The 24697-nt window shown below is 42.0% G+C and overlaps 1 protein-coding gene across 2 annotated transcripts in view; it reads left to right on the forward strand.

Moving 5' to 3' along the window:
* The window catches only part of KAT6A (lysine acetyltransferase 6A), a 93697-nt gene that overhangs the window by 53075 nt on the left and 15925 nt on the right, over positions 1-24697 (forward strand). For both annotated transcript variants that reach the window (XM_089670258.1, XM_089670259.1), the window contains 6 exons: positions 3833-3968; positions 4245-4531; positions 5842-5948; positions 12051-12166; positions 12966-13107; positions 20930-21091. In XM_089670258.1, the coding sequence (XP_089526384.1) occupies positions 3833-3968; positions 4245-4531; positions 5842-5948; positions 12051-12166; positions 12966-13107; positions 20930-21091 (950 nt within the window). The remainder of the gene's footprint in view (positions 1-3832; positions 3969-4244; positions 4532-5841; positions 5949-12050; positions 12167-12965; positions 13108-20929; positions 21092-24697) is intronic.

Raw genomic sequence — 24697 nt, forward strand, 5'->3', positions numbered from 1 at the left:
ATGGATCTGGTCAAAGGCAGAAGAGGGCTCCACTGGCACACTCATACAGGAGGGGAATCACTCCACACGTCCAACAGACCAGTCCAGCACAGGGGGTGGGGAAGGAACTTCTCCTTAATACCCAATACAGCCCAGCCATGGCACCAATAGATGTCAGTCTTCCTCCTTAAATATGGCTCAGTAAACCAAGCCACAAGACAGGAATATGTGAACTAAAGATAGCTGCGGGACCAACATGCGGCCTCGGCGGCGTGAGGTCAGCACGGCAAGGCTCCTCCCTGGCGCGTTTCGTGCGACAGCACGTTATCTGTTCCCCCATCTCCCTTGTGATAAATGAAGTCAGGAGCAACATGGATTTCATCATTCTGGTTTCAGAACTGCCTTTTCCTGGTTGTTACAGCCAGGGAAGTGGCTGATCACAGATCTGTGAGTCATCAGCTGCTCTTGTATTTAAAAATAAAAAAAAATTAAAAAAAATTCAAAGCATCCTCAGCCTCTTGAGCTCATGAGCAAATGCGTACATGGGTCTGGCACGCATACACAAACAGTAATTACACCACACGTGAGGTATTGCCACAAATGTCAGAGTGAGAAATATTTCTAGCTGCATAGCTCACGTTAAATTCTAAACTGCTAACCTGTAAAGGCTTTTAAAGTGTTGCCTTTTATGTATCATTGTTTGTCGCCATTTCACAGGCGCCATTTTAAATCTTGACATCTTTGGTATCTCTATTCTTAACACATCATGATCTTTTATATTTTGCTAAACGAATTGGGTATTAAATGAATTTTAGTGTACACAAGCACAGTATAAGTGTAATGTTTTTTACTCAATTTGTATTTGGTAAAAGGCTTCACAAATATCAGGTGAGATGAAAATTACAACAGCGACCGTTTTTATTCTCCACGGCTTCTGCTTTCAGAAAATATGCTTGAGGGTTCTAATATGCTGAGGGTTTTCTAGCAAAAAATTCTGATTTTAATATGTTTTTGAAAAATTGCCCTGGATGAAAAGCAGTAAGACCTTATTCTTTTGCCCGTATCAAACTCTGTCATGTTTCTGGAGTGACTAAGGGAATTAAAACAAACATTTGACCATTTGTTATGTAAAGAATCACTAATATAGAAATGATTATTCAGTTTAATAAATCAGCAACCTTTTGTGGAGCTTAGTAATTTTATTTGACCACCTTGGGCAAAACAACCAAAATGTTAGTCTCCTACAGCAGTGGTCGGCAAGCCGCGGCTCGCGAGCCACATGCGGCTCTTTACCCACTCTAATGCGGCTCTTCTGTGTGCCGGGCGCCTGCTCCCCTCCCTCCTCTCGGTCGGCCGCTCCCCTGCCTCCTCTCGGTTGGCAGCCCCAAAAGTCCGCGCGGACCTTTTAATCCGGCCCGCGGATGTGGCTGTCAGGATGTGTGTAGGCGGGGCAGCGTGCCGAACGTGAGGGGAGGGGAGCTAGGCTCCTCTCACAGTCCGCCCTGAAGACCCGAACGGCGCGGGAAGACAGCGAGAGGAACGCAAAAGGTAAGTGAATTGACACGGGGGACTTGGCTTACTAGAAGGGGGGGGGGGAATAGTACTGTGGGGGATGAAATACTATATGAGGGATGAAATACTTTATGAGGGATGAAATACTTTATGAGGGATGAAATACTATATGAGGGATGAAATACTATATGAGGGGATGAAATACTATATGAGGGATGAAATACTATATGAGGGATGAAATACTATATGGGGGATGAAATACTATATGAGGGATGAAATACTATATGAGGGATGAAATACTATATGAGGGATGAAATACTATATGAGGGGATGAAATACTATATGAGGGATGAAATACTATATGAGGGATGAAATACTATATGGGGGGATGAAATACTATATGAGGGATGAAATACTATATGGGGGGATGAAATACTATATGGGGGGATGAAATACTATATGAGGGATGAATTACTATATGAGGGATGAATTACTATATGAGGGATGAAATACTATATGAGGGATGAATTACTATATGGGGGGATGAAATACTATATGAGGGATGAAATACTATATGGGGGGATGAAATACTATATGAGGGATGAAATACTATATGGGGGGATGAAATACTATATGAGGGATGAATTACTATATGAGGGATGAATTACTATATGAGGGATGAATTACTATATGGGGGGATGAAATACTATATGAGGGATGAAATACTATATGGGGGGATGAAATACTATATGAGGGATGAAATACTATATGGGGGGATGAAATACTATATGAGGGATGAAATACTATATGGGGGGATGAAATACTATATGAGGGATGAAATACTATATGAGGGATGAAATACTATATGGGGGGATGAAATACTATATGGGGGGATGAAATACTATATGAGGGATGAAATACTATATGAGGGTCGAAATACTATATGAGGGATGAATTACTATATGGGGGATGAAATACTATATGAGGGATGAAATACTATATGAGGGATGAAATACTATATGGGGGATGAAATACTATACGAGGGATGAAATACTATACGGGGGATGAATTGCTATGGGGGATGAATTACTATATGGGGGATGAATTACTATGGGGGATGAATTACTATATGGGGGATGAATTACTATGGGGGATGAATTACTATATGGAGGATGAATTACTATATGGGGGATGAATTACTATGGGGGATGAATTACTATGGGGGATGAATTACGATGGGGGATGAATTACTATATGGGGGATGAATTACTATGGGGGATGAATTACACTATGGGGGATGAATTACTATATGGGGGATGAATTACTATGGGGGATGAATTACTATATGGGAGATGTATTTTCAGTTTTAAAAATGTGGCTCTCAAAATAAATTTCAATCATGGTTTTGGCGAGATTTGGCTCAGTTGAAAAAAAAGGTTGCCCACCACTGTCCTACAGTAATGGGATCTTGTCTGCATAGCTCTTAGTTTTTACAGCACTGAAATGAATCAAGTTGTAAACGTTACTATGTATGCAGTGGTACAGGTATTCAGGTAAACAAAGGGGATTACAGAATGAATGGCAGACACAGATATTAAATGAGTTCTATGGTCACGGCATATATCTTCATGTTCTAAAATCACTATAATAGCAATACAAACAAAGGCTATTGTTGGCAAATACTTGAAAATCCACCTTTCATGTTGTGAGCTCTGCCTGTCTGCTAACCATCTCTTTCCACAAATTTCTGTATTCCAGCATGCTTTGCAGCTTCTCATCTGCTGCTTACTTTAAATTTCTAAGGACTACCTGTCCCATGGTACCTTGCTGCCTGCAAGCAGTGATTCCTGTACTGACTCCTCCTGAAACTTTTCCTCTCAGCACCTCTGTAGTTCAGAAGGCAGACTCTGTGAAATGTGTGACACAGCAGTGCCTACTCACAGGGCATAGTGACTACAGGTCACAGAATGCAAGGAAGTAAATGTGCAGGGATCTTCACAAATTACAAACATCAGGATTATTTAGATTTATTAGCAGTAGACTATAAATTGAAATACAATGTATTTGAATATAAATGTAAAATTTTGACCATAGATATGCTAAAGGTACTAAAGAGGGGACAACTGGTTATGTACATCTGGCTCTAAAGCATCGTCAATAGCTTCTAAAGACTTGAACCTTCGCTTATTTTTCATCTGTAAAAAAAAAAGAAATGCAGTCTGTGTATGGGACTGATGTTGTTATAATGGGTGGTTAGCATTAGTGGATGCATTGTAATTATCAGCCACATGTCAATGCATTTTTGTTATCAGTATTCACCTTCGCCCTTCTTCGTTTGTAGGCATGTGGATATGTCAGATCTGTCGACCACGGAAGAAAGGCAGAAAGTTACTTCACAAGAAGGCAGCACAGATCCGAAGACGTTACACTAACCCCATTGGAAGGCCTAAAAATCGTTTAAAGAAGCAGAATGCATCGTAAGTGGCATTGCTGAGAATTTCATTATGCAGTACCACACTCTAGAGTACATTGTACTATGTAAACACTGACACCTGCTAGGAAATAACTTTGCCTTTTTCCTATCCATCCTTGCCCAATGGTGGTACGGATCACAGTAATGGGCAACAGTAAGTTGTTAAAGGCCGTGGAGTAAGGCACCAGCTACATATTTTGACAGATTTCATATAAGTGTAACTCATTTGTTTTCTTTTTCTAAACTTATAAAACTAATTTGCCCTTTTTCTGCTTTGTAGGTCTAAAGCTCCATTTGGTAAAGGTCGTGGTGGCCAAGGGAGAGGGAGGAAGCGCAAGTTATCAACGTGTACATCTTCATCAGAGGAGGATGGTAGGAACTCTGATCCTACACATGGCTGTGGTCCTACTGTTCCCTTCAACAAGAAGACAAAAGGTCTCATTGATGGCTTGACTAAGTTCTTCACTCCTTCTCCTGATGGACGCAAGGCACGAGCGGAAGCATTGGACTATTCCCTTCAGCGTTCACGTAAGAGAGGGCCACGCAAGTCTGGACAGATGGACTGGGGTAAGGGAACATTACTGGAAAAGCCAGGGCTTTGTAATTGGCCTTTGAAAACAGACTAATGGTTTATTTACAGGTTGAAGGAAATATTTAGAGAGGGAAACATAGAGGCTATTGTTGTTGAACTCCTTATGAACCTGCTAGTTTCTTGGCTTTCATGCCGATTCAGAATACTTTTAAAAGTCACTTATCATAGCAAGTATGGAGATCTGGACTTCTGAGTTTGACATTTTATGCATTCTTGTTCCAGGGCAGTGACTGATAAAGTATCGAAGCCAGGGATGCCAGGTAACTAGTATTTACAAAAGGTGGTCAGCATTGGCAAGCCTCTCTGTTCCCCTCAGTACAGGTTTCCTTTCAGTATCTACTATTGATTTTACAAACATACCGCAGGGATTTTTGGTTTTCTAACTGGGACATAAGTTTCTACAATTAACTGATCAGATTATATTGTGAAGCCCTTTTTTGTACTTTCCACCTTTAATGCATTTGTATTAATGACGAGCCAAGGTCTCATTGCCTTTACCCTACCCTTTAAGGTTAAATCTGTTTAAGACTGTTACACCCGTATTTATTAGGTAGCATGGCTGCAAGAAAACCCACCCCAAACCATCCCTCCTGAATGCATGCATGGAGTTCTTCTCCCTGTTGGCAGCTGTCGATTTTATATATGGTGTGGCTGTGTAGGGCTCTGTCCACACAGTCGTATCATTATTTCTCAGAGATCTGTAAATTAACTAGTTCCATCTGCTAACATGGCAGACGGACTTGTAGTTTTCAGTGGAACACAAGTGTGGTTATTACTGTATTGACTACTTGTAGTAGATCGACACATCCACCAGCTTTATAACTGAAAATCTGCTGGAGTCTGCATTACCCCCACAATCCACAGATCGTAGTCGCAATACGTTGTGGGCTTATTTGAAAAAAAAATTGCTAATAATACACATATTTTGCCTAAAGTGTGTGTGTGTTTGTGCAAAAGGTGGATTTAATCTTTAACTTCCTGTTCTTGCATCCCTCCTTCAGTGGTCCTTGTAATGATCTTGGTAGGAAAGTTAACTTGTTTTTATTTGCTGAAACCCTGAAGTCTGTGGGACCTGAGATCGCATTTTCTATTAAATCAAGTATATCACATAGTGAAGAAGATCTGTTAGGGAACCCCAACAAAATAAAAATCCTTATAACTTGGGAGTACTTTAGAAGTGGGTGCTAAATATTCTACGTAAACTTAGTGCAAGGTGTCTTATTTTTTAGACAAACGTTTATTTAATACTAAAGTGAATGACGCAATTATCACTTTTCTACTACAGACAATCGAGATGGTTGGGATTGCAAAACAGATACAGATGACCGACTAGGAATGGTTCCTGAAAAAGAAATTGAACTTTTTGAAGACATTCAGCAACAGGCACTGCAGGTAAGGACCATGTCTTTTGTACTGTCAGTACCCTATCATTAAAAGAGAAGTATGGGTTTCAGTAAAAATAAACCCATTATGCTCACCTAGGTGGATGCAGTATTGGTCCGATGTTGCATCTGTCCCCCACTGCTTCTAAGACTGAAAACTGAGCGATCAAACACCACTGATCGCTCAGTTTTCAGTCTTCGCTGAGCAGAGAGCTGGTGACTGTCAGTTACTAGCTGTCTGCTCTGCCCCTCCAGCTCTCACTGGACTTCTGGGCTGGGGAGGGGGTGGAAGCGGCTGGCTGAGCCTCTCCATGGCTGGCTGAGTGGCTGAGACAGCTGCCAGTCAGGAATCTGAATGAGATCCCGACTACATTTGGGATCAATCCAGAGCCTGGACTGACTGACATCAGCCAACAGCAGACTTTAGCCCACTGTAGGCCGAAAACAGAACAAAACGAACAGCACTCGTGATCCCCAGGAGAAGCCTAGCCAAATAGGTTTGGCTTAACTTCTTATTTTAAATTCTATCTAAAGCTAAACATTTTCTTTTGGATTTGATGTTAAGGGGTTATAACCATTAGGGAGACTTGCTAACATTACTTGTTCTGGTTTGCATGGTTACCTGAATAGAAATAAAATCCAGTTTTTTGAGTTGTCACCAAAACAGTAATAAGGGAGAAATCTAATCTGGCACCAGTTACAGTAACAACTAATAGAAAAAAGTCCCCTCCCTTTTGGAGAGATTTCTCTTATTACTTGTGTCTGCAAGACAGGAAGTAAAGGGAAGTCTACCCAAATGGGACATGGCAAAGAAAAAACTGTCTCAGGTGTTCTAACTATTCACTAATCTATGAAAAAAAATGGCTTTCAGTCTACTTAGGATTAGGCTCACACTCTTGCGGGTGAGGAATCACAACTGTTCCTGCAACCAATACATGCTTCTCTTTAAAAACGTGCAGGGCTGCTATTCATTCTTAATGGCACCCCCACGAATTCAAAAACGCAGCGGGTGCCCGAACCACAGTGATTTCCCGGCTACTGCTTTTTCAAAATGCTGCAGGAACATTTTTTCCCTGTGTGAAACGCAGCCACAGCACTGCAATCAAATGAATGGGCTGCTGTGCCCGCACAAATGCTGCCTGAAAAGCCACAAGAGTGTGAACCTAGCCTAAATGTGGAGGATGCAACACCCCTTCCACTACTGTGGTGGGAAAGCACTGGTTATTTGACTTGGATTGCAAGTGCTTTTTTACCTTCCTTGAACGGTGCATGATGTGCATCTAGCATTTGAAAAGGTACTGGATCACACATCCTGTTAACACTAGTTTTCCCTGGAGGATGATGAATATACCATTCAAGTCATTAAATACCTGGTGAAATGTTCCAGTTTGATTATCCACAGAAGCTAAAAGCTAAATGAGCCAGTTGTGTACAAGCTACCTCATCCAAATAAACCTTGATTTGGTGAAAATGTTACTGCATAACCTGTAGAAAAAAAAGTCGAGTTTTTTTGTGGTGTTATCTGCATACATTTAAGTTGTACAAGAAATGCTGATACTGTAAAGATCTCAATCCTTTTTTATTACTGGTCTTATTAGGGATCTGATTCTGAAAGGTAGTGCTATAGTTAAAAAGTGCCACCTTGTAGCATCCCTACGGCACCAGGTTTGTAAAGCCATTGCATATCTATTGCCCATACACTCTTCGAGTGGAACTTCCCTCTCTCAATCAACATGGACTATTTTTAATCCTCGTGCTGCTAGCATTAGTAAATGGAAAGTATCATAATTACAGGTGTTAAACTTTTTTTTACATTTCTTCGATTACTTCCTGGTTTCCATGCCTAGGCAAATGATGTCCTACATCTCAGCAGTCTTCAGGAGGGGGAGAGTTCACAGCTCAGCCAATGACTGAGATGGGGGCAGATGGGTTCCAGGAAGTAAATGCTACATGAATCATCTGCCCTTACTCAAGATGGCCACTGTCAAAAATGCCAGGGTGCAATTTTTCAAAATGATTTCTCAGCAGAATAAATCATGGAGACATGGATGGATAAGGGAGTTTGCTCTGAATATTAACAATTAAATATCATTTTAGGTTTGTATTGCTCAGATGCAGTGCAGTTCCACTTTAAGTCAGTAGGACTATCTATTGGACAGTTGATAACATTACAAGCTAATGTAAAGTGAACTTATATTGCACACATAAGGTTTTCTTTCCTTTCCTTTATGGTAATAAACGTCAACTTGCATGGAGCAGCAGGCACTAATTTGATAGTATAAAACACAGAAGTTTAGGGGACACTGTCAAGAACTTAAAGAAATCAAGTATTGTAAATATATACTTGCAGTGTTTTTCCTTTCCCTAAATTTATTCACTTGCAGTGTTCCTCTGAACTTGAGTTAGTTCCCTAGCATAGCTTCTTCCCTCCTTTATATGTCATAGCCCTCACCCCTTCTGGGAGCGCAGTTACTCTCTGTGATATAGTCAAAGACCATGGGCATGATACAGGAGATGGTCAGAGACGGCGGATATGATACAGGAGATGGTCACAGGATACAGGAGATGGACAGAGACGGCGGACAGGATACAGGAGATGGTCAGAGACGGCGGACAGGATACAGGAGATGGTCAGAGACGGCGGACAGGATACAGGAAATGGTCAGAGACGGCGGACAGGATACAGGAAATGGTCAGACAGCGGAGAGATTACAGGAGATGGTCAGAGACGGAGAGGTTACAGGAGATGGTCAGAGACGGCGGACAGGATACAGGAGATGGTCAGAGACGGCAGACAGGATACAGGAAATGGTCAGAGACCTCGGACAGGATACAGGAGTTGTTGCAGACTGGGTTCATTTTACATGAGACCACTAGAAATCACTGCCTAATGGCGCAATAGGGTAGCACACAATAGTGTCTGCAATGACCCAGAGGGCTGCACAAAAAGTGCCAAATGGCCACAGGTTGAGTACCAGGGCTATAGAGTATATACATGAGTGACAGCTCTGAGGCTGCTTAATCACATCCAAAATGGTGGCACCCACCTGCAGTCTCAAGCCTTTTGGATGTTTTTACAGGCAAGTAAAAACTGTAGCTGCTAACTTTTAATAAACACACACTTACCTGTCCCAGAGTCCAGTGATGTACTCACCTGCACCGTCCCTTCTTTCCTTCTTTCCACGGCAACAGCATCTCAAGTGTGGGCACCAGGCTGTGACAGCTTGTGGCTTCACAGCCTGGTGCCCACTGCACATGCACGAGTCGTGCTGTGTATCCTGATTGGTCTTGTGAAAGTTCCCAGGAGACTGCGGGAGGAAGGAAGGGGCCGAACTTCCTGCTCTTTGCTGCGGTGAACTGTCAGAACCAGGTTCTCGCTCCCCTCTACCCCCAAAAGGTGACCAATATGGTAGTGGAGGGGGGGGGGGGAGGCATACAAGCGGAGCTTCCACTTTTGGATGGAACTCCACTTTAAAACATGTTAAATGCACATAAAATTTCAAGGGAAGGTTATTGTTAAAATGAATGGTCTCTTTAAAATAGTCTGCATTTCTGTGCGGTCTGCTGTGTGTTGAGGGACAGTGACTATAATACATCTTTCTTTATTGTTCACTCATTTAAAGAGAGAACAATATCTTCAAGCACAGCAGGATGTGGCTAATGCTTGTGACGATTCCATGTTCCTAATGTAAAAACACAACTTTGTACTTTAAAGGCCAACTCGGGGCAACTAAAAAATCATCCCTTGCAGTGGGGGCTGTGCCTTCACTGCCAAGGATTAAATGATTGTTTTGGCTCAGGGACAGGAGAAACAGTTTATCACCTGAGCCTCTGCACCCTTGGCAGATGGCACATCTACATTTTCCAACAGTGTACTGTCCCTTGGTGTCATCCGTTCCAATGCAGGACTATGGAGCCTGGCTTGGTTTTGATGACATCAGGACACTAGACAGCTAGTGAGTGGGGGGAGAAGCTGTGGGGACTTGTCTACCTTTGGGGAGGAGTAGAGAATCGAGTAAGTAAATCATAACTCCCCCCTTCCCCGTAGATCAGAACGTGCAATTAACCTTGCAGTGCAGGCAGAGTCCTACTGCAAGGGTTAATGTTTTTGTTGGCTGGAGTTGGGCTTTAAAATTAAAGTTTTATTTATAGCCAAACCTTTCTGTGTTCTGGATACAGTTGGGAAGATTTAGGAGTCTCAACCTTTTTTTATTGCTGTTCTCTTGTCTTGACTCTGTAGGTTGCTGTCCATTGTCACCAGTACAGAAAGCAATGGGAAACTAAAGTTTTAGAGTTGTCATGTCAAGAGATGACAGTAAATCTTCTAATGGGAACACTTGTAATGAAAACGAAGAAGAAAATTTCCATCAGTTTATAGCCATTTCCTCTCACTTCTTGGTGAGATTTTTCATCACGTCTTGTCCCAAAAAGCCAAGAAGTGAGAGGAAATGGCTATAAATTGTTGGAAATGATCTTCTTAGTTTTCATTAAGTGTTCCCATTAGATTTACTGTCATCTTTTGACATGACGACAATGCTAAAATGTTAGTTTCCCATTGCTTTCTGTACTGGTGACAATAGACAGCAAGACACACACAAAAAAAAAAAAAAAAGTGAACCTACAGAGTCAAGACAAGAACAGCAATAAAAAAGGTTGAGACTTCTAAACCTTCCCAACTGTATCCAGAACACAGAAAGGTTTGGCTATACATAAACTTTAATTTCAAAGCCCAACGCCAGCCAACAAAAACATTATCCCTTGCAGTAGGACTCTGCCTGCACTGCAAGGTTATTTGCATGTTTTGATCTATGGGGGGGGGCACCCAGGAGATTTTGCACCAATTCAGGACCAAACAAGTATAGTGAAGAGTTAAAAACCCTTCAGTGAATTTTTTGCTGTTTCTGTCCTGTTGGTGAGATTTTTCATCATGTCTTGTCCCAAAAAGCCAACAGGACAGAAACAGCAAAATGTTCAATGAAGGCTTTTAACTCTTCATTATACTTGTTTGGTCCTGTATTGGTGCAAAATCTACTTGGGTGTCTTTTTGTTTTTTTGTTTTTTTGTTTTTTTTTTCTTTACATTGGTAGATATCTTCCTTTTTAAAGTGTTGAGTATCCACACTGAGCAAGTGGGTGAGGCAGTACTATTACAGTGGTTTTGTTATTCTCACCGCACGCAGCACCTAGTAGTCGGCACTCTTAGCTGGAGCTGTGTAGCCTCTTTGGCCAGGAACATGGCTGAGAAAAGAAAAAAAAAAGCTTGTTCTATATCAAGATGTGAACATATTTCTCAATGGTGACATTTATAAACTTTTCCATTGTAATAGTAGTTGATCAAATGTTTTGACCCACAGGGCCACTTACAGTTTGTATTTCAGTCGATTCAGCAAGACTCAGCTGATGATCATTTTGTGGGACTGTGTGTGTCTTCCTTTACTTTGGAGCACAAAGTTTAAAATGTTTTTGGTCCTTTGTTTTCCATTGATAGATTTCTACCTTCCAGGCACTTTGCATATCTATAGCCATATTAACACCACCTGGCTTTCTGGTCATCTCTCTTCTGGTATCCAGTTGGTTAATTGGCGTGTTCTTCTGGCTGTTCACTGCTGTGATTATTCCCACAGGAGTGTTACGTGCTGCTGTCACCTAGGCACGGGTTGGAGGGGGAGGAAGCAGGGAGGAGTGAGCCCAGGGGAAGCAAGAGAAAAACAAGAGCCAGGATAGAAGGATTAAAAAGGGGAGGGGTGAGAAAAGCACCTCGGGTGCCCTCGACCCCCTGCTCAGACAGTAGGAAGCCATGTGTAAGCAGCTGTACTGGAGTCCTGGGACCACTTTGACCCTGGGCATTCAACTGGAGGAAGTTGTGGGGAGAAAAAGCGGAGACGAGGCACACATTGCTCAGGTTCGTTTGCTTTTTCAGTAATGCTTGTATGCAAAACCTGCTGCTCATGTTTCATGATGTACAAATTGTATGTGGGATTTAGACAGCGAGAATAAATGAGTAAATGTAGTTACTGTGAACCATCTTGATACATATTGAAAATGGCTAGCTGCATTCAATATTGAGACTGCTTGTGGGTGTCTGATGTGACCATTCACTCTTTCCATTGCAGAAAGTGGGTGTCAGTGGTCCCCCTGACCCACAAGTCCGCTGCCCATCTGTCATAGAATTTGGAAAATACGAAATTCAGACGTGGTACTCCTCTCCATACCCACAGGAGTACACAAGGTAAGAATATTCTTTAGTTTAACTTGGCATGATAGAAATAACTATTTGGTAGTTTGACCCAGGCTTTTCTTTCAGCAGCTCATGTCTTTGTCTCTTGTGTAAAGTTGTAGTGATGTTCTATATCATTCTCAAGGAGCTTGTAATTGTTTGTTGTAGGACTAAAAGACCCATAATGCCAGTGACCAGATGAGTATGGTGGGGCTGGTAGTTAACAGTATCTGAAGCACATAACTACATTTTTGTGTGCACAATTTCTGAAATTAAAGTGTAGCTATTGCCAATTGCATATTAACAAATTTCATCTTTCTGCAAAAATCTGCTTGCTCTATCGGCAACAGCTGCACTTTCCTCTAGTTTTCATTAGTCTGTTCCATGTAGTCTTACTTCTCACAGATCATATTTGCATTTGAATACAGAGGATGCCTTAGGTTAATTTGACACATTTTAGCGTATTTAGTAAACAATGTAAATGGTCAAAGTGTGGTAAACCTCAGAAATTCACTGTGAGTCGAAACCAGATCACTATGGATTCTGGTTGATGTGGATGCCTTTTGCTTTTTCCATTGAGTTTGCTCCTGTTGTCACATCTGACTCTTTTGTGAATCCTCTCTGCAATGCATATTGTTGTAGCTGCTGATTTGCAGTTGCACTGTGTGGAGTTCCATATGCTAGAGTGGTGAATGGAACTTACATTAGGAAACATCACAGTTGTCATGCTTCTCTCCAATACAGATTTTTTTTTTTCTTGTTCCTATGAACACCGTTCTAATTGTTTTAATTTTACTTCATTTTACTTTAGACTTCCCAAGTTGTACCTTTGTGAATTCTGTCTCCGTTATATGAAAAGTCAAACCATGCTACAGCAGCACATGAAAAAATGCGGCTGGTTCCACCCGCCTGCCAATGAGATATACAGGAAGGACAACCTCTCAGTCTTTGAGGTGGGTAGATGTGAAGAATGTGGCAATGGAACTGTCCAACCACGCTGCTACACAAAGTGCCTTGGCAAAAATTTGACTGTTTTAAAAATTCATAAAATTTGTATGAAGGTATAGATAAAAAAGTAAAAAGGTCTGCTTTAGCCTTTCGCTGCTGGGACGTACGAACTTGACAACGGGGTTTTATACACAATCCAGTGGCTGCAGCCGCCAGGAATGTGTATAAAACGGACAGGCAGACTCCTACCTGTCAGGTGGAAGCAGTCAGATGGCTCTGCTGCCGCTAATTGCTTCCACAGCCCCGGTCTCTGGTTGCAATATGGTTTGCATTGCAATACGTCTAATGGAGCACAGGGGAGACATGCAGGGTCTTTTAGACCCTGCATATCATAATAAAGAGAACCTGTTGCCAAAACATCATCACATAGGGGACTTTGTGTCCCCTATGTGTTGGACAAAAAAAGTTTTTTTTGTAAAAATAAATAGTTACACCCAGGCACATAACATCCACCCACCAAAAAATTGAGCCCCACCCCCACATATGCGCAAATTACATATCGCCTCGCACGCCGGAGTGAGAGCTGTAATTCTAGCACCAGACTTCCTCCATAACTCTAAATTGATGACCTGTAGGGGCTATTGAAGCGTCTGTAGAAAATAAAGGCTACTGAAGTTTGACTCCATTTCATAGTCGCACACAAATTAAAGGTTTAGCATGCTGGGTATCTATTGACTTGCCACAACCTTTTCTTTTATATTTTACTAAACATTTGGGTAATGTATTGCTTTTGTTTGCCCTAGAATTCACTTTAGTGTGATTTGTACTGAAATTGTGCATTTCCTAGACCTTTGCAATAATATCATCTGACATAAAAAATTGGAGCTACCACTATTTTATTCTCTAGGGTGTCTGCTTTCAGAAAATACATAACGGTTTTGGGGTTTTGTGTAATCTTCAGGCCTAAAATTATTTTTTTAAACGTGTGCAAGAAAAAAAAATTATGCCAAATATGACTGGCAGCGAAGGGGTTAAGCCGGTGGCAACACATACTGTAAGCAGTAAATTGTGCTTGTTGGGCAATAATTACAGTACTGATAACTGGATTGACCAGTCCTTAGCAGCACACTTGCCAACTTCAGACATGTCAAACCAACAGTAGGAACGAGATGTCTCGCTAAAACTCATTTGCAATGCAGGTCTAAAGCACCACATTCAGGAGCACCAAGATTTCCAGAAAGTGGGCTAACCTTTTGCATTCTTTTCCTATTCTCTGCTGTTTAACCGCTTAAAAACCACACATGGGATCAAATATCACCAAAAGAAAGCTCAATTCGTGGGGGAAAAAGGACATAATTTCATTTGGGTGCAGCGTTGAACGACCGCACAATTGTCAGTTAAAGTAATGCAAACCGCTTCTTTAACCACTTCCTGGCCACCCTATAGCAGAAATACAGCTACGCAGCGGCACGGATGCGCAAAATCACATATATATATGTGTGATTCGCGCTCCCATGGTTTTCACGCCCCTCCCAGATGGCATCAGATTGCCCGTCAGTACACCAGTAATCACATTTTAACCCCTTGATTGCCAGGAATACGCTCATACACAATAAACCTCCATTGCTAGTATAGTGTGTGAACGGATCAATATCTTTGATCAGATCAGCACTATACCAGCGTTCACATTAGTATAGTGTCCCCCAAAACACAGCGTTCGTGGGATCAGCCCCGGCACCTGCGGTTTAATCCCTACGCTTACCCCCTCACCTTCTCCCCCAGCAAGTGCAGTGTCAGTAGGTCACTGTCACTTGATACATTGCACACAAAACAACAATGTTCTCAGGATCAGGCCTGATGTCTGTTAGCACTTGCGGGTAATTTTGATGACCCTCATATGCAACAGAGTGCCAGTACTAGTGTCGCTCTACCGTTTGGTGAACTGGCGAGCACCAGTGGTCTAGTACATCCTGGTCTTTCACATACCAGCACTGCAGTATCACTTGATGACGTGGCGAGTACCATATGTGCAGTAGAAGCCAGTGTGGTGGCGAGCACAAATAGTGTCCTGCAGTCACCAAGAATATGCACACAGGCCCGTAGAGCCTCTAGTATCCTTCTGGATGTACTTGCAAATCCTGATTGGCAGCCCACAAATTCTGCAGCACCTGTACTTCCCCCATTCCACTGCCCAACCCGGAATTCAGGTGGAAACAGTGAATTTAACTACAACCCCTTGATTTTTTTGGAGTTTTTTTTCACGGAAGATCTGTATGCATTGATTGTGGATGAAAGCAATTTCTATGCACAACAATTTATCGCCGCCAACCCAAATTCTCAAACCTTGTCAGACCATTTGCATTGAAACCCATTACGGTTTCCAAATTTACATTTTTTTTTTTTTTGGGCCTAACCCTCAACATGAGCATTACTGAAAAAAATTGAATTGAGGTTGTGTTGGTCCACAGACTCGATTCTTCATATGCCTGTGTTCTCTGCTGCCATGGCCAGGCATAGATATGAGAGTATAATGTGTTTTATGATGACAACACGCTCTGTCGTCCTCGGGGTGACCCTGAATTTGACTGGCTCCACAAAATTCAGCCACTCATAAATCGCCTTAACCAAAAATTTGCAGATGTCTATACTCCCCAGCAAAACAAAGGCTTCAGTGGTTAGAGTGTATGATGTGTGGCAAAAACTTCTAATGGTTGGCATAAAATGCCCCAACCCCCCAAAATGACCCCTTTTTTGGAAAGTAGACACCCCAAACTATTTGCTGAGAGGATTGTTGAGTCAATAGAAGAATATTTTTTTTTACCACAAGTTTTTGGAAAATGGCAAAAAAATATTTTTTTTTTTTTTTTTACACAGAATCATCAATTAAATAATTTATTGCTCACACATGCCATGGGTATATGTGGAATTACTCCCAAAAATAAATTCTGCTACTTCTCCTGTGTATGGGGGTACTACATGTGTGAGACTTTTCGGCAGTCTGGCCAAGTTCAGGACCCCAAAATCCAATAAGTACCTTCAGGCTTTTATAGGGCTTTATTTCCTCATTACACTTCCTGACTACCTATCACAGTTTCAGAGGCCCTGAAATGCCAGGATAGCACCAAACCCCCCAAAAATGACTCCTTTTTGGAAAGTAGACACCCCAAGGAATTTAAGAAGCATGGCGAGTATTTTGTAGATCTTGTTGTCACAAGTTTTTGGAAAATGAAGAAAGAAAACAAACATATTTTATATAAATATATATATATATATATATATATATATATATATATATATATATATATATATATATATTTTTTTTTTTTTTTTCAAAATGCTGTGAGAAAAAATTAAATATTCAAAATACTATGCAAAAAGGAGTCATTTGGGGGGGGGGGGGGTGTTTGGTGCTGTCTTGGCATTTCAGGGCCCCCGAAACTGTGATGGGTAGTGAGGAAGTGAGATGAGGAAGTTGCGCACTTTCAGGCTTTTGAAGTGGTCATTGAATTTCAGGCTCCTGTATGTGGCTAGGCTCCCAAAAAGTATCATGCATGTGGTATCCACATATTTGGTAGAAGTAGCAGAATGTATTTTGGGGTGTAATTCCACATATACCCATGGCATGTGTGAGCAATATATTGTTTAAATGACAACATTGTGTAAAAAAAAAAAAAAAAAAAAAGTTTGTCATTTTCCAAAAACTTGTGGAAAAAAAATAAATCTTCCATGGACTCAATATGCCTCTCAGCAGATAGCTTAGGGTGTCTGCTTTCCAAAAAGGGGTCATTTGGGGGTGTTTGTACTGCCCTGGTATTTTAGCACCTCAAGAAATGTGATAGGCAGTCAGAAAGTAAATGCTATGTGAATTCCATTCTCTATACCATAGTTTGTAGACGCTATAACTTTCACACAAAGCAATCAATATACACTTATTGGGATTTTTTTAACCAAAAATATGTAGCAGAATAAATTCTGACCTAAATTTATGACAAAATTTTAGTTTTTTGGGATTTTTTTTAATGACCGAAATGAGAAAATATAGTTTTTTTAAATTGTTGGTCTTTTTTGTTTATAGTGCCAAAAATAGCGCACAGGTGATCAAATACCACCGAAAGTTCTATTTGTGGGGAAAAAAACCACGCAATTGTCAGTTAAACTAGTGTAGCGCTGTATAGCAAAATATGGCATAAATTGCAGTATCTGTAGCATAGTTTGTAGATGCAATAACTTTCACACAAACCAATCAATATACACTTATTGGGATTTTATTTGCCAAAACATGTAGCAGAATACATTTTTGCCTAAATTTATTGCTAACTTTAAGTTTACTATATATCGTTTTTCTTCAAAATTTTTGGTCTTTTTTTGTTTATAGCGGGAAAAATAAAAACTGCACAGGTGATCAAATACCACCAAAAGAAAGCTCTATTTGTGTGAAAAAAGGATGTAAATTTAGTTTGGGTACAGCATTGCATGACCACGCAATTATCAGTTGAAATAGTGCAGCGCCGAGTAGCAAGAAGAAGCCTTGTCATTAGGGGGGGGGGGGGGGTAAATCCTCAGGATGGCAAGTGGTTAAAGCAAATGGCAACTACTGTGATAGCGTAAAGCTGTTGTAAAGTAGATTTCATGTTAACAAGCTTGCTGTTCAGCTGGCAGCATATACATTAGTAAGATGCGGTATATGTGTAGTATGAGCTAGACTTGAACTAGCCTTTTAAACCTTTAGTGTTACTAAACCCAGGACTCTGCATTCACTATATCTGGTCTCCCACACTATACAGAGCATGGAAATGCAAATATTTTAGTAAATATAAACTGTTAAATACCTTTTCCCATCAACAGTTCAAACAGTCTTGTGACTTCTATTACTGCTCAGCAGAGCACTGGTTAAAGCTTTAAGGAGGAGTTTTCTTTCTGCTCTAGGAGAATGCAGAACCCTTGACTGCTGATTGGCCCTGTTCTGATTACAATGCACTATCCAAAGCAAAAAGAAACCCTCTCTAGCAATACACCCCAAACTGAGCATGTACAGAGTGTCTGTCTCCACACGATATGTTTTATTAGGAGATAAGGGGGGGGGGGGGGAGCGAGCACTGGAAGAAGGGGAGGATCAGAGAAATCAGGATCAAACAGCCTTTTTACACAATGCAGAGGATTAACCCCTTTGGTTCCACAGTGAGTATAACAAGCATGCTTTACTGCATATGCAGACTGATTTTACTGTTGTGGGTTTAGTAACACTTTAACTATTTGCCTACTGGGCACTTATACTCCCTTCCTGCCCAGGCCAATTTTCCACTTTCAGCGCTGTCGCACTTGGAATGATAATTGCATGGTCATGCAACACTCTACCCATATGAAATTTTTATAATTTTTTTTCACACAAATAGAGCTTTCTTTTGGTTATATTATAAAATTTTGCAAACAGGTACTTTTTTTCCTTCACTGGTGTGCATTGATGAGGCAGGCAGCACTGATGGGCACGGATAGGCAGCACTGATGGGCACTGATGAGGTGGCACGGATAAGCTGCACTGATGGGCACTGATGAGGTGGCACCGATAAGCTGCACTGATGGGCACTGATGAGGTGGCACGTATAAGCAGCACTAATGGGCACTGATGAGGTGGCATGGATAAGCAGCACTGCTGGGCACTGATAGGCGGCACTTCTGGGCACTGATGAGGTGGCAAGGATAGGCAGCGCTGGTGGGTGGCACTGCTGGGCACTGATGATCAGTGCCGATCTCTTTTCTGATAATTGCCGGTTATCGGCAGCACTTTCTTCAGCGTGAGGAAAGTGCAGCCGATAACCAGCAACTGTATTTACCCAGTGATTTCTATCAATGGACACAGCTGATCACATGGTAAAAGGCCACTGAGATTGGCCATTTACCACATCACGTTATCAGCTGTGTCTGTAGGACACAGCGATCACAGAGATCGCCGTGTGTTTGCCGCTGGGGGCGTGCAGGAGAGCGCATTGTGGAGAGATGTCATATGATTCCCTTCCAGAACTGAACAACCGCACTGTAGCCATCATTCGGCTATAGCACGGTTGGCAAGTGGTTAACTTGTTGCCGACCGCAGATAGCCGAATGACGGCTGCACTGCGGCCGGCCAGTTCTGAGTGGACGTCATATGACGTCCCCCCAGAACACGCTCTCCTGCGCGCCCCAGGGGGCGCGCACCCGTCGATCTCCGTGATCGCTGTGTCCTACGGACACAGCTGATCACGTGATGTGGTAAAAGGCCAATCACAGCGGCCTTTTACCACCTGATCAGCGGTGTCCAATGACACGCTGATCAGAGGGAAATGCAAGTGCCTGTTCTCGGCTGCACTTTCCTCACGCTGTCAGATCGTGAGGAAAGTACTGCCGAGAACCGGCAGTTGTCAGAGCGGGGATCGGCACCGATCATCAGTGCCCTGATGATCGGTGCCCAGCAGTGCCACCCGCAAGTTCCGCCCACCTGTGCCCAGCAGTGCGCCCACTAGCTCCGCCCACCTGTGCCCAGCAGTGCACCCACCTGTGCCACTCTGCAATGTCACACACCTGTGCCCAGAAGTGCCACCTACCTGTGCCCAGCAGTGCCACCCACCTGTGCCCACCCACCTGTGCCCACCAGTGCCACCCACCAGTGCCACCCACCTGTGCCCACCAGTGCAGCCCAGCAGTGCCGCCAGTCAGTGCCCAGCAGTTGTGCCAGTCAGTGCCCAGCAGTGATGCCAGTCAGTGCCGTCTATCAGTACCCATCATCAGTGTCACCTATCAGTGCTGCATATTAGTGCCGCCTATCCGTGACACCTCATTAGTGCTGTCTATCAGTGCCGCCTATCTGCCACCTCATTAGTACTGCCTATCAGTGCCCTTTAGTGCTGCCTATCAGTGCCCTTTAGTGCTGCCTATCAGTGCCCATCAGTGCCGCCTATCAGTGTCCATCAGTGCTGCCTCATCAACGCACATCAGTGAAGGAGAAAAATTACCTGTTTGAAAAATTTTATAATAGAAACAAAGAAACTTTTTTTTTTTCTTCAAATTTTTGGCAATTTTTTATTTATAGCGCAAAAAGTAAAGCGCCCAGTGGCGATTAAATACCACCAAAAGAAAGCTCTATTTGTGAGAAAAAAATGATCAAAATTTCATATGGGTACAATGTTGCATGACCGCACAATTGTCAATCAAAGTGCGGCAGAGCTGAAAGCTGAAAATTGGCCTGGTAAGGAAGGGGGTATAAGTGCCTGGTAGGCAAGTGGTTAAGTGAGTTTTTGTTTTGCTCATGCAGAGAAAAGCAATAGGTTCTCTTTTTAATGCAGATGTTCCCAGAAGCATTCTTACCTTTCTTCTACTGCTATGCTGCTCCTTTTCAGCCATGGGAAGCAAATGAAAAGCCCTGTATAAGCAGTCCCTGGATTTGTAGCCTTCACAGAGTAATAGGACTCCTCGTGTGACAGAGCTGATTGGCCCAATGCTGGCACATTGATTAGGATGCTCCTTCATACCCAGATATGCCAGGTATCTTCTTTGAGCCAGTAAAGGAAAAGCAGAGGTTTGCTTTAGAAGCTGAATGGTTTGTTGAATCGCCCACCATCATCATAAATATCTCTGAAACATTAACAGTAAGATATCTTTGCAGAATTTTTCGGCGTTTATCACTGCCCTCAAAAGAATAAAAATGCATCGCTCTCTTGCCCCTCAGTTGTCCAACTTTCTAACTTTTATGTTCTGGAGAATTCTTGGAGGTGTTCTATATACTGAGCCATTTCAGCAGTTTTCTCTAATATAATTAAAAGCTGATTTCACACTCTTGTTTAAAACCCTCTTTAGGTGGATGGAAAGGTCAGCACGATCTACTGCCAAAACCTCTGCCTTCTGGCCAAGCTCTTCCTTGACCACAAGACCTTGTATTATGATGTGGAACCCTTCCTCTTCTATGTGCTGACCCAGAATGATGGAAAAGGTTGTCATTTGGTTGGCTATTTCTCTAAGGTGAGTTTATGGCACTGGGAAGAACCTCTAATTCAAGTGCTCCCCAGAAAAAGGGTTACATAAAACTGCTTCTTTTCCAGCCTAATACAGATGGCTGGGCTGACTTGGAAGAGTTATGAACACTCATGACAATGTGTTGGTGTCACAATGACCTTAAACTTTATCAGTATAGTCTATTGTGCAGTAAACCACACCTACCACTGTATTTCTGTGATTTAGTAGAGGTCTTTGCACGCTTCTCCTGTGACTTAATGGTTGACCTGATTGTAATACACACTTCCACATGTCCCACCTTTTAGATAATCAACATGAGCTTCTGTATCTTTATTACATCCTAAGAAAAACAAAGCTTTGTTAAAAATTGCTAAATGTATTGCTCTTACAGCATGACAAGCCAAAATGTATCTTAATCTTCCAGTGTATGACATGGGCATAATATTCATATGCCATCGGTTATAGGCGTGTACCTTCAAGTGACTGGACACTGACAAAGCTTTAGAAGACACACCCCTTGAACACCTCCCCTCTAATTCTACCCCACTTTGTGAGTCAGCAGTTTTAGTTTCAATGTCTGATCCTCCTGTAGGCGAAGGTGACAGAAATCTGTGTTCCTCCCTGGACTCAAAACTATTTTTTATTTTTTTTGTTTGCATTTCTGTGTCCCATCGTGGAGATTCTCTTTGCAGAGCAGAAGGTAAGAGCGGACCTGTCCAAGGCAAATATCCCCTTGAAGACAGTTGTCACCAGAATGTTTCCCCATAGGAAAAGTTCCTCCCGCTTCTATTTTTGACAAATCAAAACTGTACTTTCTGTACTGGAGACCATGATCACCAGGACTAGTAGAGAACGGGGACACAGACAGCAATTATTACCCAATAGAATTTCTAATCTTTCCACATTTTGCCCAAAAAGGTTTTGGCTTTGGGTACAATTTGAGAGGGATTTGGTAAGAAAAGTTTATGCTCTGCAATTTTTTTTTTTTTCTAAATAACAAACACATCATACTTACCTGCTCTCTGCAGTGGTTTTGCATAGAGCAGCCCTGATCCTCCTCCTTCTCCGGTCCCCCGCTGGTGCTTCTGGCCCCTCCTTCTTGTTGGGTGTCCCCACAGCAAGCAGCTTGCTATGGGGGCACCTGCTGCCTCGTGTGTCCATTCACATATGGAGCTGCAGCTTGGCCCCACCCCCTCTCTTCTCATTGGCTCACTAGCTGTGATTGACCAATGAGGAGAGGGACTGCTGAGACTCCAGTGCACGTCGTTGGATCAAGAGGGGGCTTAGGTGAGTATTTGGGGGGGGCTGCTGCGCAGAGGTGTTTTTTTTTTTTTTTTTTTTACCTTCATGCATAGAACGAAAAAAAAAACCTTGACCCTTTACAACCACTTTAACTACTATATATGTACCATATATTACATACTTATGTGGACCACATATTATAAGTCTTTGATGACTTGTGTTGTGGGTGACAGTGGCTCAGAGTATCGTATAAAAGTGTAGTTTTCAGCATCCAACCTGCAAAAGGTAACAATTTAGAGGCATATTTTAGTGTTTCACAACTGCTCCCCTCCAGTAGTTTTCATCAGCATAGGTCATGCTAAAGCAGAACAGATCTAGGGAATCCAATTCAGTAACTTGGACAAGGTTAAGCAACAATTTTAAACAAGAGAAACTAATTAGTGAGGCTCCAGTAGATCATTGCAGCTGTGCTAGGGTCAAAACATGAACTCAGTGAAATGCTTGTTACTAAGCTGGTGCATAGTAACTGGCCTGACGATGTCACTTGGGTGTGTGTTTCCTCCTGCAGCAAACTCAAATTGAGATTACTCAGGGCTGTATTTCCTTGTAGAGCAGCAGCGTAAGGAAAGCATGAATATTCTGGTGGGAAGGGATAATACCCGGGTAAACGCATGTTTGGTTTAAAGGAGACAAAATGCAGTGTCTCAATACAGTTGTGGCAGTCTAAAGGGATATCCTCTCAGTCAGCATAAGAGAAGGGCTTTGTGTGGCTATCACCTAGGTAAGCTAAAGTGTCCTCCTTACTTTGGTCCTCACCATGAATGTGAATTCACTATTCTTGTGGAAAGCTTGGACTTTGGGTAGGAATGGACTATCTATTGATCTATTTGCACATATAACTGGATCATTTAAGGCACAAGTAACAATACTGGCAACTCGGTGATACCGAATGAAATGCAGCAAGAATGTGCAAGAGGATGCCAAAATTAAGAAGGTCTGTATGAATGGAAGTTATGGTTTAAATCATAGTAATAGTGAAATTCAATTTGAAACACATTTTAAAACGTTTTTCATGGTAACACGAAAAGTGAACCCTATACAAGATACTGTCCATAATTTTCAATCAAATTCTTCCTTTCATTGTCTAAAAACGTGAAGCAGAGAATTTGTCTCCTTTCAGTAATATTGACAGGTTTGTATTTTGCAGACAGTTGCAGCTATGCTTTTTAGTACCATATTTTGTATTGTGTGCAGTGGAAGTTTTCTATCACTTGAAGGACACAGGAGATCATATACTGTCTGTTACACTGCCACCTAACAGGAGGGTTGGACACTGAAAAACAAAAATAATTGTAAGCCAGACCAGGATTATTCCTCCTGCCTCCACTTTTTGCTAGTGTATATGTGAGGTGTCTCTTCAGCTTTGCTGAGAAAAGTAAGCTTTATTTCTAGCTTTCTTTTTTTATTTCAATCAAGATTCCTCCTACATCTCTGATAGAGCTGGTCTCTAGTTGGCATTTATCCTGATTGGCATATACTCTGAATTCAGAATCATGTACCTGGATACCACCATACTGGATATTGTGTGGCTAGCTTGAAATGTGACTTTAAGGCTCTGGTTTCTGCATGTTGTGCTTTCCAGACATTGCTTTGTGCGAGGCAAGGGGTTTTAACCCCACAAAATTGTCAGTGGGATGAATCCTTTCCTTTTTACAGATTGGTCTTGATTATCATCTGGTCATTGGCACCATCAAGGGTCAGATCTCTGCTCTTGCTATCATTTTCCAGAGACTGTTGCTTCTCATTCTTTGATCAAGATTTTAGTGTTGGAAGTTTGTCACGTAGCTCCCCCTGTTCACTTCCCTTTTGACTGAGAGAAGAAAAAAAATGCCTTATGAACCTATTGAAAATATTACCCTGTTCACATTTGCAGGTTTGCTTTTCTTGTTTCTATCACCTCTGTGAGGCGAGTTTCTGAGCTAGCAGACTTCTACTGTAAAGGATCCTTTCTGGGTTTGCACACAGTGGTGTTGAGGCCTAGAACTTTCTGCCTTAGGTAGTTTTGGCTTTTCACCTCAACCGGAATATTGTTGGTCTATTTCTTTGGTTTCAGTTCATCAGAAAGAGATCACCTTGCATTGCCTGTATGTAGTTTGGGCTGTGAGAGTTTCTTGTGGCCATTCCATCCTTCAGAAAGACTGACTGACTTTGTGATTTGATTGTCCTTGTGAATGTGAGCTGCCATTTCTTAGTGGCTCAGACATTATGCAAGCTTATGGTTTCAAGAGTCCGGTTCAAGCCATTCCCCTTAAGACACACTCCATTAGATCTGCAAATACCTCTTGAGCATTTCGGCATCAGGCCATTGTT

Source organism: Staurois parvus, unplaced genomic scaffold (genome assembly GCF_062004578.1).
Source record: "Staurois parvus isolate SC_StPar_1 unplaced genomic scaffold, SC_StPar_1.0 ptg000088l, whole genome shotgun sequence".
NCBI classification, from domain to species: Eukaryota; Metazoa; Chordata; class Amphibia; order Anura; family Ranidae; genus Staurois; species Staurois parvus.